Source organism: Balaenoptera borealis (genome assembly GCF_965194805.1).
Source record: "Balaenoptera borealis genome assembly, chromosome: 5".
NCBI lineage: Eukaryota > Metazoa > Chordata > Mammalia > Artiodactyla > Balaenopteridae > Balaenoptera > Balaenoptera borealis.
Genome location: NC_138862.1, coordinates 98847110 through 98865250, shown reverse-complemented (window position 1 = coordinate 98865250; position 18141 = coordinate 98847110). Strand labels below are relative to the sequence as shown.

Below are 18141 nucleotides of genomic sequence, written 5' to 3'. Positions count from 1 at the left end.
AGACATGTGGTTAGACTAACGATTTTTTTTTAAACAACACACATTTATTATCTCATGAGTGCCATGAGTCAGAGTCTAGTTCCAGCTTAACTGGATGCTCTGCTCAAGATCTTAGAAGGCTGCAGGCAAGGTGTGGGCCAGGCTGCATTCCTTCCTGAGTTTGGGGTTCTCTCAAGCTCACAAGGTTGTTGACAGAATGCAGTTCCTGAGGCTACAGGACTGAAGTTCTGGTTTTCTTGCTTGCTGCCAGCCTGAGGCTGCTATCAGTTCCTAGAGGCTGCCCACACTTTCTTGCTATGTGGCCCTCTCCCTCTCCCAGGCCCTCTCACTACAGGGCAGGTTACTTCTTTAAGGCCAAAAAGAGGATCTCTCTGACCTCAGGGAGGGCCTCGGTCTCCCTTTTAAGAGCTGTCATGTGATTAAGCCAGGTCCACCCAGAATCAGCTCCTTTTTGATAACTCAAAATCAACTTATTTGGAACCATAATTACATCTGCAAAACCTCTTGACCTTTGTCATATTCTATTGGCAAGTCACAGGTTCTCAGACTAATGATCTTTATGGTCCCCTCTAATATTGAGCTTCTATTATTTTCTATTTGGATAAGGAAGAAGTCTGTATTTTTCTAAAATTTTACCTCACTGTATTTTCACAAGTCTTCCAAAATATGTATTACTATAATACTTTTTAAAACATCCCTAAAACCAAAAGTAACCATTTCATTAATTCTTTAGAGTCATTATCATTAAAATACTTTGTTTTCTAAATTCTAAATTTAGATGGTCTAAGAACTGTATTGAATTTTTACAAATACTATATCCTGACTAATAAAACCTAATGCATGGAGCACCTGCTATGAGCAGAATACTTTTATATTTGTTGTCATTTAATCAGATCCTCACAACATCTCTGTAAGCTTCTGAGCTTGCATATATGAGTTTTATCTTAAAGATTCTTTTAGCATAAATATTACAGAAACACCCTCTTTTCCCTTTGAGATGAATTCAGGCCACCTCTGCATTAAACCCTAGCACTGCATCTTCCTTCTCCACTGCATCTGTAACTCTGTCACTTGATTCTGTAATATACTCCCTGAACCACTAATGTTCTTCCAATTCTTCACTGGTGGTAACAGAAGCCCTGCTCTTACTTTTCTACACACTTTTCAAATGCAGTCTTTTCCCTTTCCCTAGCTTTTCCTAGTACTGGCATCTAAAAATATCATCATCACAGTTATGGTTTCACTGAAGTGCAGGTTATTAAAATGTCCCATATTTAAAATATGTCTCACATTTTGAAACTGTCTTCTCAAAAATCCTTATCAACATTTCTCCAAGGAAGATATAAAATGGCCATAAGCACATGAAAAGATGTTCAACATAATTAGTAATCGGGAAAATGCAAATGAAAACCGTAATGAGATACTACTTCACGCCCACTAGGTCAAAAAGTGAGATTAATAACTGTTGGCTAAGGCACAGAGAAATCAGAACTTTCATATTCTGTTGACAGGTGTGAAATGGAGCAGCCACTTTGGAAAACACTCTGGCAGTTCCTCAAACAATTAAATATTAGAGTTACCATACAACCCAGCAAGTCCACTACTAGAGATATAGCAACGAAAAATTAAAACATATGCCCACAAAAAGCTGTCCATAAATATTCACAGCAGCATTATTCATAATGGCCAAAAGGTGGAAACAGCCAAATGTCCATCAGACAATGAATGGATAAACAAAATGTGATATATCCATACAATGGAATGTTATTTGGCCATAAATAAATGAAGCACAGATACATGCCACAACATGGATGAAACTTGAAAACATTATACTAAGTAAAGGCAGCTAGTCAAAAAGACCACATATTGTATGATTCAATTTATATTAAATATCTAGAATGGGCTAATCCATAGAGACAGAAAGTAGATAAGTCGTTGCCAGGGGATTGCAGGGAGGATGGTAGAGGGGGATGGGAATAGTAGCAAAATGGTACAGGGTTTCTTTTTGAAGTGATAAAAATGTTCTACAATTAACTGTGGTGATAGTTGAACATATCCGTGAATGTACTAAAATCTATTGAATTATAAACTTTAAATAGATACGTTGTATAGTATGTGAGTTATATCTTAATAAAATTGTTTTTAAAAAATTCTTGTCTATGATGCCTCTATAAGTGCTCTTGATCTATCTTTTGGGTAACCCATCATTCTGTCTTTAGAAATTCTGGTTAATCAAAGACTTAATTGCAATGCCCTCCAAGGAGTCTACCTGGGTAAACTAAACTTTCAGACTCACCAGGCTGTCAGCAAACCCCTCTTGGCAACAGTCTGCTCACAAGGATAAGAACAGGAACAACAGTTTACCAATGGGACGGCATCAGTTATTATTCTTGGGAGTCTTGCAATAGTTCACGCAGAAGTACAGCTCAGATAGATGAGGGACAGACCTGGTTTAGAAGCCTTATTTCCCACCAGAGTCAATCCCCATCTGCAGGTTTCCAGAGCCCCACAGCCCACGTGCCAGCTACAAAGCTCACCATGTTCAGGGAGCTGTGGCTTACCCCAAGTATTTATAGTCCTCCCGTTACATGCAATTTGCCAATGAGGAGTCATGTTTACCGTGAATATGTTGTCTAGGAACATAGGTGACATTAGGACCTTTATCTGTTTCCCAGGAAAAGAGCTAGAAAGCTAACTAAAGGTCAAATTCTCAGACACAAGAGGAAAAGCTTTTCTTAACCCCTCACCAACATAACATATTAACATACCATATGTTCTTTTAATTGTCCAACCTTTGGTTTTCAAAATTTAGAGAGAAATAAACGTTGCCATTTAAAATGTAATTTTAAATTATTTCACGAGCTTGATCATATCATTCAGGATTTATTCATGTTTTCACTCATTCAAAAATGAGATTTTTACATGCCAGGTACAATGTTAGACACTAAGAATACAGTGATGAACATGACAGAAATAGTTCCTCTCCTTACAAGATTTGAAATTTATCAGAAGAGATAAAAGAGTAAAAAGTCAATAACAATATAGTTTAAAAACTCCTTGGGCTTCCCTGGTGGCGCAGCGGTTGAGAGTCTGCCTGCTAATGTAGGGAACATGGGTTCGAGCCCTGGTCTGGGAAGATCCCACATGCCGTGGAGCAACTAGGCCCGTGAGCCACAACTGCTGAGCCTGCGCGTCTGGAGCCTGTGCTCCGCAACAAGAGAGGCCACGATAGTGAGAGGCCCGCGCACCGTGATGAAGAGTGGCCCCCACTTGCCACAACTAGAGAAAGCCCTAGCACAGAAACGAAGACCCAACATAGCAATCAATCAATAAATCTTTAAAAAAAAAAAAAAAAAAAAACTCCTTTGACAGAAGTTCAAAGTTATAATCATATTGAATCATACAGAATTATTTATATTTAAGAAAGAAAAGAAAAGCATGCCAGTACTCAATTGTTTATATATATTTTAAATATTTTATTTTTTCTTATGTGTAACACTAATATTTATAAATAGCAAATTTATAAATTTTTTAGGATATTGACATTACCTGGACTCTAAAATCATGGGAATTTATGATAATTCCTTTTTGAGGGAACATTTACTCCCCATCCTTATATTTCTATCTTATTTGTGAGACTTTGGGAGAAGAAAGTGAGTGTGCTGACCTCTGCTCTTTCTGGGTTCTCCGAGGGCTACCTGTCCAGAGAGGGATGTATTCCAGTCTAGATCTCCATTAAGGAGTTTTTCTGGGTACGTCCTGCCCTGTCAAAGGGAAAAGTCTATAACATTGGGGCAGGGGGGAGGGCAGAAAGTTCAGTTCCAGGAAATATCAGGAAGCTGATCTGTCTGAACACCCATGCTACAACCACCAATTCTGATTGTATCAATAATAAAACTGATATTTTGATTTCTACCTTCTGACTCTAATACCTATTTCTCAATTGGTTTAGAACATGGAAAGTGAAGAAAGAGATGTTATATATTGCCCTTCAAAAATTGCAGTACACTCTAAAACTGGCCAACAATTATCTATACTGTAATCTCATTCTGAATTACATATTGTCACAGGTCAGGTTGGCCAAGAAACAAATTCTGAGATTTGCCTGCCTGACTTTTACTGGGGAGTTCTCTGAGAAGAACACCTGTGGGCGAGTGAAGGAAGCAGAACTGGGCAAAGAAGAGAGTTGAAGTTGATGCAATTGCCAATCCCAAGGGAGGAGCTGTGATGGTCCATTGGAGTTGTCCCCAATTGAGGCAAGAAGTAGCTGGGAATTTGTACCCTAACATAGACCAGATATTGGCCCAGAGGATGGGCTGCCTCCAGGGATGGAGTGTAGGCTTGGAGGTGGCAGTTCTCTTTGGGCAAAGGCAATTCCAGGGAAGAGACTCAACTATGATACAAATGCAGGCAACATTCCAGGCAGCTAGGGTAGTGAGTGTCTCATTTCTAAAGAGGAAGATCTGGGTGGCACACATAGCATCTACATTATGTGTGTACACAGCATTTAGAACGGGTACATTAGGATCATCCAAGTAAGCAATCACGATATTAACCAAATGACCAGCTATGGCCTAAAATTACTGTATTATCCTGAACATTAACAGAATAATGGTAGTGTGAGCCTAAAAGCTGATACTGGGCATTGTCAAATGAAAGAAAAAAGTCTACCATAAAGTCGGAAAGCATAAATAGTATTATGATAACTGAGGTTCTGCCTGGTAATTATTTTCCTGTCGGTATGTTCAAGCAAACAAATATTCCCACTTATAATCCATATTTATGTAGGTATACCTTACTTCGTAGACAAAAAAGTGAAGAGGCTGCATATAGATGCCTCATATTAGAAAACACAGAAATCCTACCTTAGTTATCTCTTCTCTCATTACTAACCACCCCTCTTCCCAAGGTCTCTCCTTTCCAGTTAAGAAAATCTCCATTCTAATTAAGAAAATATATATACCAGAATCTATTAATGATTTTCTTAATCCAGTCTCCCCTTGCGCATGTCATACTTCACAATGAAATGCCTTTTGTTTGTTCCCCGCCCCCCCACCCCCCCGTTTTCCCTTATCTCTGATTAACTTTGTCTCTTCTTTGATCTTTTGTTGTTAAAAGGAAATAGGAATTCCTGATATATTGAGGCCTTATTTTTCACCAATGTGAGGCTTACCAAATGAAAAAACCTTTTGTTTTAACCCTTAGTGTTGAAAATCATTCTAAATACAGAAGTAGAATTTTCATCTTTAGTAATTCCCCTCACGAATTTACACATCATTTTGCAGATAATTAACTATTTCACAGAGGTTAGAGAAGGTTAAAAACAAAAACAAAAACTTGTGCTGAAATCACTTCCAAGTATTAATCAATCGTAAATCAAAAGAAAGACCCTTTGAAATTATGTTAGTCAACATGGAAATGGTAATAGTTTGTCTTCAATTTTTCAGGGATTTATCTCTTAAATGAAACAAGATATGCCAGGACAAAATGGTCCCTACTGACTGTGAACTTTGTAAAGACTCACTGGTATGTAGGCTGGGGGCTGAAATGATTAACAACCCTCAAAATAAGCTATTCTTCATAATAACCAGAAATGCCAACATAGGTTAAATAATATAAAGTATAACAGTCATTAGCCTAGAATGCTTGCTTTTTATATAGTAATGCTTAATACTCAGATATAAGATGTCTGCTCTAACTTCTCAGATTAGGTATGAATTCAACAGTCAACAAAAAAAAAATCTCATGACTTCTTTTTCTTTGTCCTCACAGTTTGCGTATTTTTTAAATTGAGATACAGTTGCTGTACAATATTATATAAGTTACAGGTGTACAAAAAAAAATCTCATGACTTTGACAGTTACCAAAGTGGTGGAAAACTGAAAATGCTATGGCTGGTTAATGAGGGCTAAAGAGAAAGAGGTATCGTATCCACTCACTGCTGAACAATGGCCATCAGGCCAAGACACAACAGCATCAAGAACCTTACCTTAATGCACAGGGAAGAATGATGGAAACAAGAAGAAAAAAAGCAAGATGACTGAAAAAAAAAAACACAAAGGGCTAAACAGTGCACAGAAATAATAAGAAAATGGCAGATAGCTAATGGGACAATTGATTAAATTCAAGATGGGATGGCAGAGAATGGATAAGGCCATGATAGAGGAGCAAAAATAAAGTACTAACCGGAAGAGCAAATCTCTGAGGATGAATGTGTAGCGACACATATTACTTCAGCTAGTTGAGACCTCCTATTAACTGCTCTAACAGCTACTGGTCAACATAATGGGCAGGAGTCACCAATATATAGTGAGACTCTGTCCACTGTACGCTTTACTAAGATCGGAAGGAGTAGGTTATACATTCTGAAATAGCTACCTTTAAAATAACTTTCTTTTTATTTTAAAATTTTAGTTGAATAAAATAAAGGGTCAAATTTACTTGAATTATCTAAAAAAAGATAGCTCCTTCAAAGTATTTCATTATTTAGCAATCTGGGTACATAAAATGATGTCATATACAAAGAGAGTAGTAACCATGTATGTTTAGCTCCCAATACAGGTGGTCTCTGTTTGCTCTTTTCTAAGGGTCAGCCTCACAATCTGACCTCCCCAGCAGACAATGAACTTCCCAGGAAAATCCTCAAGATAGCACCAAGTAGCAACTTTGGTCTCCACAGACTAGAGGGCAATCCAGAGGAGTAACATAAATATAGAAGATATATAGTTATTTATCATTATTTAACTTTAAAATATATACATAAGAGAATTCCCCTATTTGAAAAAAACTCTCAAGGATTCATTATTACTTGCTATGCTCTTTGATTTGTATACATATTATGAAATTCATTTATGTTAATTTCTAGAGATGAATGCATCTTCTACAATTAGAAATTCACTAGGAACTTAAATACCATTCTACTATTTCTGGCTTACCAACCTTTCCTCCCCTGCAACCAAAACTAGAAAATGTGATGCTGGGATGAGATGAAGCTTATACTCAGTAAATATTAATTCTCTCACTTCAGCATCAATTCCACATTTAGAATTTTATAAGAATATAATTTACAAAAATCATGTTCTTCTATGTTAAGATATTGAATATATCCATTTTAATGACATTAACATGGAATAGAAAAACACTCAATGTTTACTATACATATGCTATGTCACATTACTTTTAGTAAGCATGATTTGACCCATGTCATATCTGCCTCTGGATTACAATAAACCATATCATGGCAAAGTTTGACTGTGTTTTGAAATTGAATGTGGGCGGGGGGAAGGACTGAGAGAAGCAGAAAGGGACAGAGGTCTGGAAGAGAGAGGGGAAGGAAGGGAGAGAGAAAAGAGATTCAGACTTAGATGAATCTTGAAGGTCAAATACTGAAGTTGAGGGAAGGAGCCATGTCTGATTCTTCTTTGTACCCTCCACACCAGCTAGCACAGTGCCTAAATTCACTGAGCAGTAATTCAGAAAATGTGCTGAATAAATCATTGAATGGAAAATTCTAACAAGAATTCACAGTGGGATAATTACACTCTTTACCCTTACAGTGGCGTTCCTTTAGTTAAATTCTATATTATTTGCATATTAGCAATTACACTCACTTTTGTATACATTAATTTTCATTTCCTATGACTGTCCGGTCTTAGGATACTTCCTGAGGCAGGGGAGTAGTTGGTGGATTTCTTTTTGTTTTCCCTCCATCACTTCTGCCAGAAGGCTCTAAACACTGACTAGCCACTCAAAAGTTAACAGACTTGGGCTTCCCTGGTGGCGCAGTGGTTGAGAATCTGCCTGCCAATGCAGGGGACACGGGTTCGAGCCCTGGTCTGGGAAGATCCCACATGCTGCGGAGCAACTAGGCCCGTGAGCCACAACTACTGAGCCTGCGCGTCTGGAGCCTGTGCTCCGCAACAAGAGAGGCCACGATAGTGAGAGGCCCGCGCACCGCGATGAAGAGTGGCCCCCGCTTGCCGCAACTAGAGAAAGCCCTCGCACAGAAACGAAGACCCAACACAGCCATAAATTAAATAAATAAATAAAAATAAATAAATAAATAAACAGGAGCTGTTGTTTAAAAAAAAAAAAGTTAACAGGCTTCGGTAAATACTGATAAAAGTAAGGTCAGTTTTATGCTTTGTGGTTATCATGACTTGGGTCATCAGCATCTGTGAGAGCTACCAATATTCGTATATGTTGAAGCAACATGTAAAGATTGAAGTCTACCAGTGATCTAAATACAGATAATATCAATATTAAAATTTACAAGATAATATTTAATCCTTCAATCCATTATACAAGGTACTCGATTCTCACTTTTATTTCCAGGTCCTTAAGAGGAGGATCCTAGGGTTATTCATCTGTGTGGGGTCACTGCCTAGCACTGACCCCGCACAATGAATGAAATCTATGACAAAACAATGCATCATCAAACGTAACTGGTATAATGTTATATCAATATTTAACCATATTTATTGTTTAAGTATTAGAATCTCAAAGCCATCTGACAGGGTTTGAGTTTAGGCATTTCAAAAGACAACAACTATATGAGGATAAATAAAAGTTTGTGATATGTAGGAGGAAAAGTAGAAACCTGAGAGATAAGCTTATTTAAAAAATAGTGGGGGAGGACAAATAAAAGACGAATTTTTTTTTAAATAAACATGAGAAGAAAACAAGAGATTTCTATTTATAAACTAGATAGAAATAATACTTAAATCATGTGTTCATTTGAAACCACAATAGATAAAAATATTGTCTAATTTTTAAATGTCAAGTTCACAGATAGAATGTATAATGTAAAAACTCTAATCAAGCTAAGTGTTTCAGGAGCTATATTAAAGCACAGTTTAAACAGCAAAATAAAATCCAGATTAGCATTCAGTAAAATAATTTTAAGTTATATGTAAAGATTGTAGATAATAGAATTTTATAAATTAATGCAAATCATCCTAAATTCTAGATAATTAAACATGTTTTATATGTCTTTGTGTTGAAACATTTTATAAATACACTACAAGTAAAGCGTTCTAAAAAGTCATACCTGCAAAAGAGTTGTTCTATGGAGTTTCAGTGCCCCCTTCTGATGAATTTTAGCAAAGCATCCTGAACAATAATCTTCTCCACATTCAAGGCATACCTTAAAAGATATTGAAAAATCATACAATCTTAAAAAATATGACTTCGAGAAAATATGTGCATAAAAAATTCATTGCTCTCATCTTTACTTCTCCAGTTACACACCTAGATGTCAGCAGAATTGAGAAGCCCAAGGAAACAGGACATTTGTCCCAGTTAAGATGTAACTCTGAGAAAAATTAACTTGTAAACTTTAATTACTCTCATAGCAAAATAAATATAATAGCTGTAAGTAGGTTTTAGATATATGTGTTAGGTGCATGTATGTATGTACAATTTCTGAATAAATCACTAAAAAAACGGCAACCTCAGATCAAACTTCTTAACCTGGTAAAAATTAACAGCAATATCTCTGGGTCAAAATTATTTCATTATGAGTTCTTTTATCTTTCTGTATGGATTTACATGACACAATTAGTTTCAAAGGATGTGTATACTATTTGTCTCCAAAAATTCCCACAGTCTTCTTTGAATGGCACTACTTCACTGGTGATTCTCAAAATGTGATTTTAAAAGCATTCTTAGAAGATTCCTCAAAGGAAAAAAAAGTATAAGAAAAAAACTGGATGGATCTTCATCAACATGTCAGCAATGTTTATGACTGGCGAAATGATTACAGACAAGTGTATATTTGTCATGCAAGTTCTCTATGGTGCTAAAATGTCATTCTTTAAATTTGCGGATAAGTTGGAAAATGTGATATACCTCTACCTATGATGGTGCCAAGCAAGAGTGAAACTGAGAAAAGGAAATGGAATTTTTACTGCAAGAGTATTTACTACTGTGCAGACGTACAGCCACTCTAACACCCTTTACAATATGATAAAAATTAGTGCAAGTGGTTAGTAGCCCCCATTTTCTTGAGTTTGGCCTAGGTTGAGGACATCCAGTAGTACAAATAAGAAAGCATGAGGCCTGGAGAGAGACAGTCAGAAAGTCTGTGCCAAGGAGCTCACACTCCCTTTAGCTCTCTTTCATTTCCTCTCCCTTTAGGGTGCCCGCCACCCTTCTTCTCCTCCTTCCTCTCCCCTCTCTCGAGGTATAATAAGCATAAAGCAGCTGGGGCAGACTGGGGAGAGACAAACCAGGTTCTTCTGCCTTGTACGGGTCACTGGTGACCTGATGCGCAATTCAGTGACACTTCTCAAACTGTACCACGCATACACATCTCCTGGGATTTCCTTACAGTGCACACGCTGGTTTGGGAAGTCTGGAATGGGACCCAAGATCCTGCGTTCTAACAAGCTCCCAGGTGATGCCCATGCAGCTGCTGGGTGCAGACCACACAGGGAGTAAGAAGGCACTAGAGTGTATTGGATGAAGAAAAGGAGACTAAACTTAGGGGGGTATAAATTAGGAGTTTGGGATTAACAGATACACACTACTATATATAAAATAGATAACCAACAAGGACCTACTGTATAGCACAGAGAACTATTCTCAATATTTTTAATAACCTATAAGGGAAAAGAATCTGAAAAAGAATATATATACAGGGCTTTCCTGGTGGCGCAGTGGTTGAGAATCTGCCTGCCAGTGCAGGGGACACGGGTTCGAGCCCTGGTCTGGGAAGATCCCACATGCCACGGAGCAACTAGGCCCGTGAGCCACAACTACTGAGCCCGCATGCTGCAACTACTGAAGCCCGTGCACCTAGAGCCCGTGCTCTGCAACAAAGAGAAGCCACCGCAATGAGGAGCCCACTTGCTGCAACTAGAGAAAGCCCTTGCACAGAAACGAAGACCCAACACAGCCAAAAATAAATTAATTAATTAATTTTTTTAAAAAGAATATATATACATATATCTATCACTTTGCTGTATACCTGAAATTAACACAACATTGTAACTCAACTATACTTCAATAAAAAAAATTAAATAAAACTCAATAAGAGTCCATTAATTTTTAAAAATTGTATTGCAAGTTCCCACATGATGATGCAGTTACCTACAATAATGTAGCCATGTTTATTAAATATGAAACGATTAGGACAATACTCCAAAAATAGGTTAAAAGAGTAGGAAGTTGTATATAGCTAAAATGAAACTAAAAAGGAAGGGTCAAATAACAATAACAATATCCACAACATTCAGGGAGCACTTACTCATTGTTCTAAGGGCTTCGTATGTTCCATCTCATTTAATCCTCACAATAACCCCATAAGGTTAGCATGACCATTGTACCTCCATTGTGAAGATGAGGCAACAAAGGAACATAATGATTGAGAATTTGTCCAGTCATACAGCTAACGGAGCCAGGATTTCAACCCCAGGGTCTGGTTCAAAGCTTAAGCTCTTACCCATGACCCACATTACTAATAATCATTGACCATTAATTTCAGTATTAATCATTTATTAGAAAACCTTCATAAAATCTGCAATAAAATAAATCCAAAATGTCAAATGATTGCATGGTCTGGTATTTATCAAAATCCAAATGTATTTTTCAAATGTGATTATAGCTACACAGAACTGGATTTATAATTTTAGTGGAAGAAAAATAAATACTATCCCTAGTGTGGGAACTAATCCTAGCCTTTCAACTCCTGTTTCAAGAGCTGTAGTCTCTTAGAGAAATGATGATACAAACATTATCTAAATCCATAATTTTTAAGTGCAAAATTAAAAGCTATAATTTCACATACACATATGGAAGTATTATTGTATTAACGTAGACTTCAAAATGTATTACAACATGTCAGCTAATATTTTAACGAATTTCTCATAAATGTTCGGCACCATTTTTACAATGTAATATAGAGGACTGAGAGTCAGTTTCAGCATATAATTCTAAGCCAAATATTTGCTAACAATAGACTTTCAATGAAAGTAGCCAAACAGATGTTATACTGGAAGATCAAAGCTGGAGTCACAGAGTAAGCTTATATATTTTGTTATACAAGCATATTTGGATTTAAATTGGGTTAAAATGACCGCCAACTGGAAAATCTTTTTAGGTAGTTTGTATAACTGGCAGGAACATACTAAAAATGTAGATAAGGACGCCATTCCACCACAGATGTTTCTTTGACGATGGAATACGAAAGTGCTATTTTAGCAAAGATCTTTTTAATTTGTTCAAGGCTAGATCACTTATGCTAAGCCTTCAGAACCATTTGAGTTTAATTAAATTATCCACAATTGCCAAATTAATATGTAATTTTTAACTATCCATTTCACTTTTGTTATGTAGAAGCAGCCTAAAGCCACTGGAATTTCTTTTAAAAATAAGAAATCTGCAAATTTGGGGTTTTATTTTTACCACCAACATATATGAATGCAACACATATAAAATGTGCCAAAAACAAAAGGCATACAATTTACTATCTCTTCTCAATGCGCTAGGCACAATGCTAAATACTTCACATGCATTAACCATTATCCTCAATAACTTTGAGGTCGTTATACTACTGTTACCCGTCTTATCCCATTTTACAAATGAGAAGACAGAAACAAAAGAATTACGTCATTTGCTGAAGTTCACATGGCTAACAACAGGTAAAGCTGAGATTCAAACCCCCAAAATGTAAGCTCTTACTCCCCACCTCCCATCCCTGTACAATTTTCCCTGATTAAGGTCCTGTCATAGGATATAGAAAGGTTGACTCTGATTATCCAGTCAGCATGACCATCTAGAATGATGGAAGCTAAGAACACCAGGTAACCTCAGAGTTCAACACTATAGAGTTCATTACATCTACCAAGCTTGAATTTTTAAATAACTTTTTGTGCTTTTAACAAGTATCATGGGATATTATTTTCATTTCAAATCAAAGAACATCTTTTCTTAAAATCTTAGTAAATTCTTTAAGAATGGTTAGGGCCTAAACCCTGACTTCTATTTACAACAGTTTTCAGGCAAATCAGTTTTGTAATCACTGCACGCTTCGTCACTCTCATCTGCTTTCCAGCCAAGGCACATGCCATTTATACTGTCCGGGAATGTCATTTGCTTGCTTTTCCTTCTCTCTGGAAAAACAGAGCCTTTATTTCCAAGTCAGATCTTATCTACATATGCCATATTGTTTGAATTCCATGGCCTTTAAAAAGTGCTCAGGGCTTCCCTGGTGGCGCAGTGGTTGAGAATCTGCCTGCCAATGCAGGGCACACGGGTTCGAGCCCTGGTCTGGGAAGATCCCACATGCCGCGGAGCAACTGGGCCCGTGAGCCACAACTACTGAGCCTGCGCGTCTGGAGCCTGTGCTCCGCAACAAGAGAGGCCGCAATAGTGAGAGGCCCGCGCACCGCGATGAAGAGTGGCCCCTGCTCGCCGCAACTGGAGAAAGCCCTCGCACAGAAACGAAGACCCAACACCGCCAAAAATAAATAAATAAATAAATTAATTAATTAATTTAAAAAAAAATGCAACTGTGGGGAAAAAAACTTAAAAAAAAAAAAAGTGCTCAACATAGAAGAGGATTAATAAGAAATATTGACTCATAGCTCCTATGCAAATACTTTCTCAGATCAACAGTGGACTCCAACAATTCAATTCTGCCTTAAGACCCTTTTAGCTTTCATACTTCAAACTTCAGGAATATTAGCATTTGTTTATATTTTCTAAACTTTTCTGGATAGGTATAACTTGTTAAAATTCCACCATCATATCAAGTAAGGAGAAAAATAGTATGATGTATGATGTAAAAGTAAGAGCATTATACCAAGAGCCAGGGTTTTACATTTAATATTATTAGTGCTTTATTAGACTTAAAGCACTCTAACTCTCTGAGCTCAGTTAAAACTGCCATGAAATAAGGCTAGTAATACAATCTTAAACCAGAAGTGATTATAACTAAATTCTCTGAAACGTAATAAATCTTAGTTATAGTGATCCACAAACATTAGTTATAATCATTAAATTCTTTGGGGGAAAACTGCTTCCTAGGTATGTATAATATTTTAATTGTAAAATATATTGGATATCTTCCTTTCAGTTAGCTTCAATGATAACAGTGTTTTCAATAACAGAAACGCTTTAAAGAAATGACTCATTCAACAAACATTTGTTGAGTACCTATTAAATTGCAGGCATAATTCAAGGTGGTGAGCACACAGCAGGGAACAAAAGTAAATCCCTACTCTCATGAAATTTACATTGTAGGGGAGTGGAAAATAAACAAATAAACATAAACTAAAGGGTGATAAATGTTATGTAGATGAAGGAGGCAGCTTCACAAAACTATAGTCATCTCAGCTGTTGCTATTTTATAAAGAGCTGTCAGGACAGGCAATGTTTGAGTTGACCTTTATTGATATGAGGAGACCTTGGGGGGAGAAAATTTGATGGGGAAATATTAATAGTTGAATTTTGAACACATTAAATTAGTGATTTTGGTTAGACATCCAAGTAGAAGTGTTGATTAGGCAGTCTGAGTTGAAAGTTCAGGGGAGAGATATGAGTTAAAGAGGTAAATTTGGGAACCATCAAAATAAAGATGGGCTTTAAAGCCAAGAGAGTAGATGAAACTACCTAAAGAACAAGTATAAACAGTTTAGACTAGAAAAGAGGCCTGAGGACTAAGCCCTGTGGCACTCCAGCGTTAAGGGGTCAAGAATACAGAAAAACAACAAAGCCTTACACAGAAAAATACATACCATACGATTCCATTTATATAAATTTCAATAGGTTTAGCACCACTACATGTATGCTGCTAAAAATCAGAATAGTAGTTGGCTTTGTAGTGGGAGTTAATTGGAAAAGGCACAAGGGAACCTTCTGGGGTATTCTATTATCTTGATGGGGGTGTATACATTTAAGATTTGTCCATTTCGCAGTAGGTAAATTATACCTCAATAAAAAAAAAAAAGAGAGAGAGAGAGAGAACGGGAGGAGATAATGTGATGACAGCAAGTGTAGACAGCTCTTTAGAAATGTTACTAAAAGGGGTACAGGGGGAGATGTGGGGATCAGAGAAGAATTTCTGTTCCAGTTTTGGTTCGGAAAACACTGCAGCATGTTCTTGTGCTGATAGGCACGACCCAAGGGAGAGAGGACAAGAGTTAGGTGGTGTCTTTAAACAAGAACGAGAGGATGAGATTCAGGGCATCGTGTAGCATTGGCCTTTTCTGGCAGCCTGCACACTTCACCCTTAGTAACGGTCGTGAAGGAAAAGACATGGTTACCAAGCAGGTTAAGTCGGGACAGGTGTATGAGCCCATGTGAAAGTCTGATCTTCTTCCCGTGTACGTACTAGCAGAGCGGCTTTGTTCTCACACTGCCCACAAACCTTCCCTTTTATCTTGGGTTTTTCATGTTCAGAAGAATTTGCCATTTTATAATTAGATGGTTGTTTCACTGGCTCTGAAGGGGAAAAAAAAGACCAATCACGTTAAAATACGATGTTCAGTTTTCTGATTGATAAAGGAAATTATGCACGTTTCTAAATTCTCAAACAGTATATAAATGTTAGTTGCCCAATAAGAATGGCATGTAGCCAAGTCTAATCTTCCCAGTAGACTAGGGAGCCCACAGTCCCCCTCCCACCCACTGTGACCACAGGGCCACACATATCCACCCATATCCATTGTGCTGTAAACTCAGTTGAACTGGACATGTAAAATTACAGAATGTTAAAAACTATGCTTTGGATAGAATTCCCATAGCATTCTGCCCCATCTCTGGATCAAACTAAAGCCCACACAGAACAACTTCTATAATAAATGTTATATATATTTTTATAATTTGTTCTATCAAATTATCTTAACTATCCAAATTAAATGTTTATCCTCTATTTTAAAAATCTTATTTCTTTTAGAATTACTGTAAATTCAAATTTTATTTTTGGTTTTTGCTATTTTCAAATACTGTATTAAAATATAAAGCAGTTTTCAATATTCTTTTAATTTCCCAGAGTAAAATTTCAATCTATAATTTTATACTGCTAAAATTTTCTTCCTAGAGTTTAAGGAACAATGCTATGAAAGTTCTCACTTTTCAAAAATACTATTATTATGATCATATCCTAAGTTGATTTGTGACATAAAATAAGCACCCCTCCCCAAAATACAGATAAAATATATTTTGAGTATCAAAGAAAAAGAGTCACCATTTTTGGGTTTAGAATCTTTATGCTGCGTGAACAGTTCTAGCACTTAAATTTTCTATGTAATTCAAATGTGAAAAAAAAGAAATTATACCTTCAGCATCTAATAATATAATGGTAAACTGTTTACCTTGAAGCTGCTCCTTCAGTAATTTTAATTTCACTTTTCCAGCAGAAAGCTGTATTAATAAAATAGATATTGCATGTCAGGTATACAAACTCAAATTAAGTTACTAATAAAAATATTATAAAGCCATAACATTTTGGTGCATCTTGAACAAAACAAACATTTTGAAAGAATAATATAATAGGAGATCTTTAATGCATATATAGGAATTTTAATTAAATCAAGAGAAAATTCATAAAAGAAAAATATATTTGGGAAATATATATAAACCAGTTTTTTAAAAAAACATGTCACAAATTATCTTTAAACAAAAATTACATATCACCATGAAATGATTTTAGGAAAGCACTAGCATTCACATATTGTAAAGGCTCAGTAAGCCTTTTCTATCTCTGATCTTTCTGAAACACACAAAGCCTAATATTTGTGTAGACTGAATCTAAGCTGAATTCTGACTAAGCTATTCTGCTCACATAACTGTAGAAGCTAATATTATTATCTTAATTGCCCAAATTAGAGGACCACATGTTTAAGCGTCATAGGCATAACCTTCAAATATATTATTTGTGATCCCTGACTTTCCCAAGTTGTAGCCAAAAAAATTGAGTAAGTAACAATTATGGATAGGTATTTCAAATAAATAATCACTTAAAATCCTTGGATCTTAAGAGTTTAAGAAAAGAAACAGACTCGCCAATTGCACATACTTGCCTTGGTCTTATTAAAACCAACATCTGAAGTACACAGACATTCACGGAGCATGGCGCACACTTACACACACACTGTCAATTCATGCCTCATTTTCAATTTTCAATTTGCATGCTCAATTGCCCAATTTGTACATGAGAATATGAGAACAATGGTTGCCTCTATGTCTATGGCTGTACCAACTGCAGTCATCTTTGAAAATTTAGGCCTAATTATTTTCAGTGAATCTCGTGGTTTTGCTGCAAAAGGGCATTTGTTTGTTCCCATTCTTTAAGGAGCTGCTCAGATGCTATGTACCAAACACAGCAGACAAGAAAATAGAATTGAAATAATCAATTTTTATGTGAACCACACTGTTATTTTTAAACTGGCAGTGTTGTACAAGTTACAGATAATTTAATCTTATTTTTTATAACCAAATTATCCAATACTATTACCTTAATGATACATCTGAATTGCAACATGATCTACGCGTTTATAGGCTATCTGGGCGGAATGGATATACCAAAGCAAAACGAATTCATTATTAGGGACATGTTATACTTTGTTCTTGTTACTGTGAATAATATTTTTCTGCTCTATGAATATAGCCATATTTACTTCAAATGAATCAAACCGCATACAAATATTTCAATGAACAAACTGCTAGCTTACTATTTTTAGGCAAATAGAATTTCCTCCTAAGTCTGATTTTTATCTGTTGGGGAAAGAGATGAGGGTGGAGCAGCGCTGGCCCAGGGATACACACACACACAGGCAAACACCATAAAGATACATATATATGGATATGCATATGTGTGTATATATAAAACACCAGGAATTCAATATACTGAAGCCTATACCTTATTAACCCACTTATGACTCCACCAGGAGATGCTGAAGGGGTCCTATCAGGAGTCAGGGCAGCTTAGTGTCTCTACCACACAGACATATCATCTGGGCCCTTGGGGTCAGACTATGTTGTATTCATCGGCCTCCCTGGCATTCACAAATGCCTCCATCCTGCCACTAACGTCCTAATCCACCGTGCTGGGCCCACACTCCTTCCACAAGCCACCTTTTCAAATATCCTCATTCTTAATCCAATTAGCTACTCAACCTTTACCATTCTCCACTACTT

The 18141-nt window shown here is 36.5% G+C and overlaps 1 protein-coding gene across 6 annotated transcripts in view; it reads right to left on the bottom strand.

Annotated features, from left to right (window-relative positions):
- ZBBX (zinc finger B-box domain containing) overlaps positions 1 to 18141 on the bottom strand; it is a 120873-nt gene that overhangs the window by 76876 nt on the left and 25856 nt on the right. For all 6 annotated transcript variants that reach the window (XM_082393957.1, XM_082393961.1, XM_082393956.1 and 3 more), the window contains 3 exons: positions 16317 to 16365; positions 15335 to 15444; positions 9050 to 9145 (listed from right to left, as the gene is read on the bottom strand). In XM_082393957.1, the coding sequence (XP_082250083.1) occupies positions 9050 to 9145; positions 15335 to 15444; positions 16317 to 16365 (255 nt within the window). The remainder of the gene's footprint in view (positions 1 to 9049; positions 9146 to 15334; positions 15445 to 16316; positions 16366 to 18141) is intronic.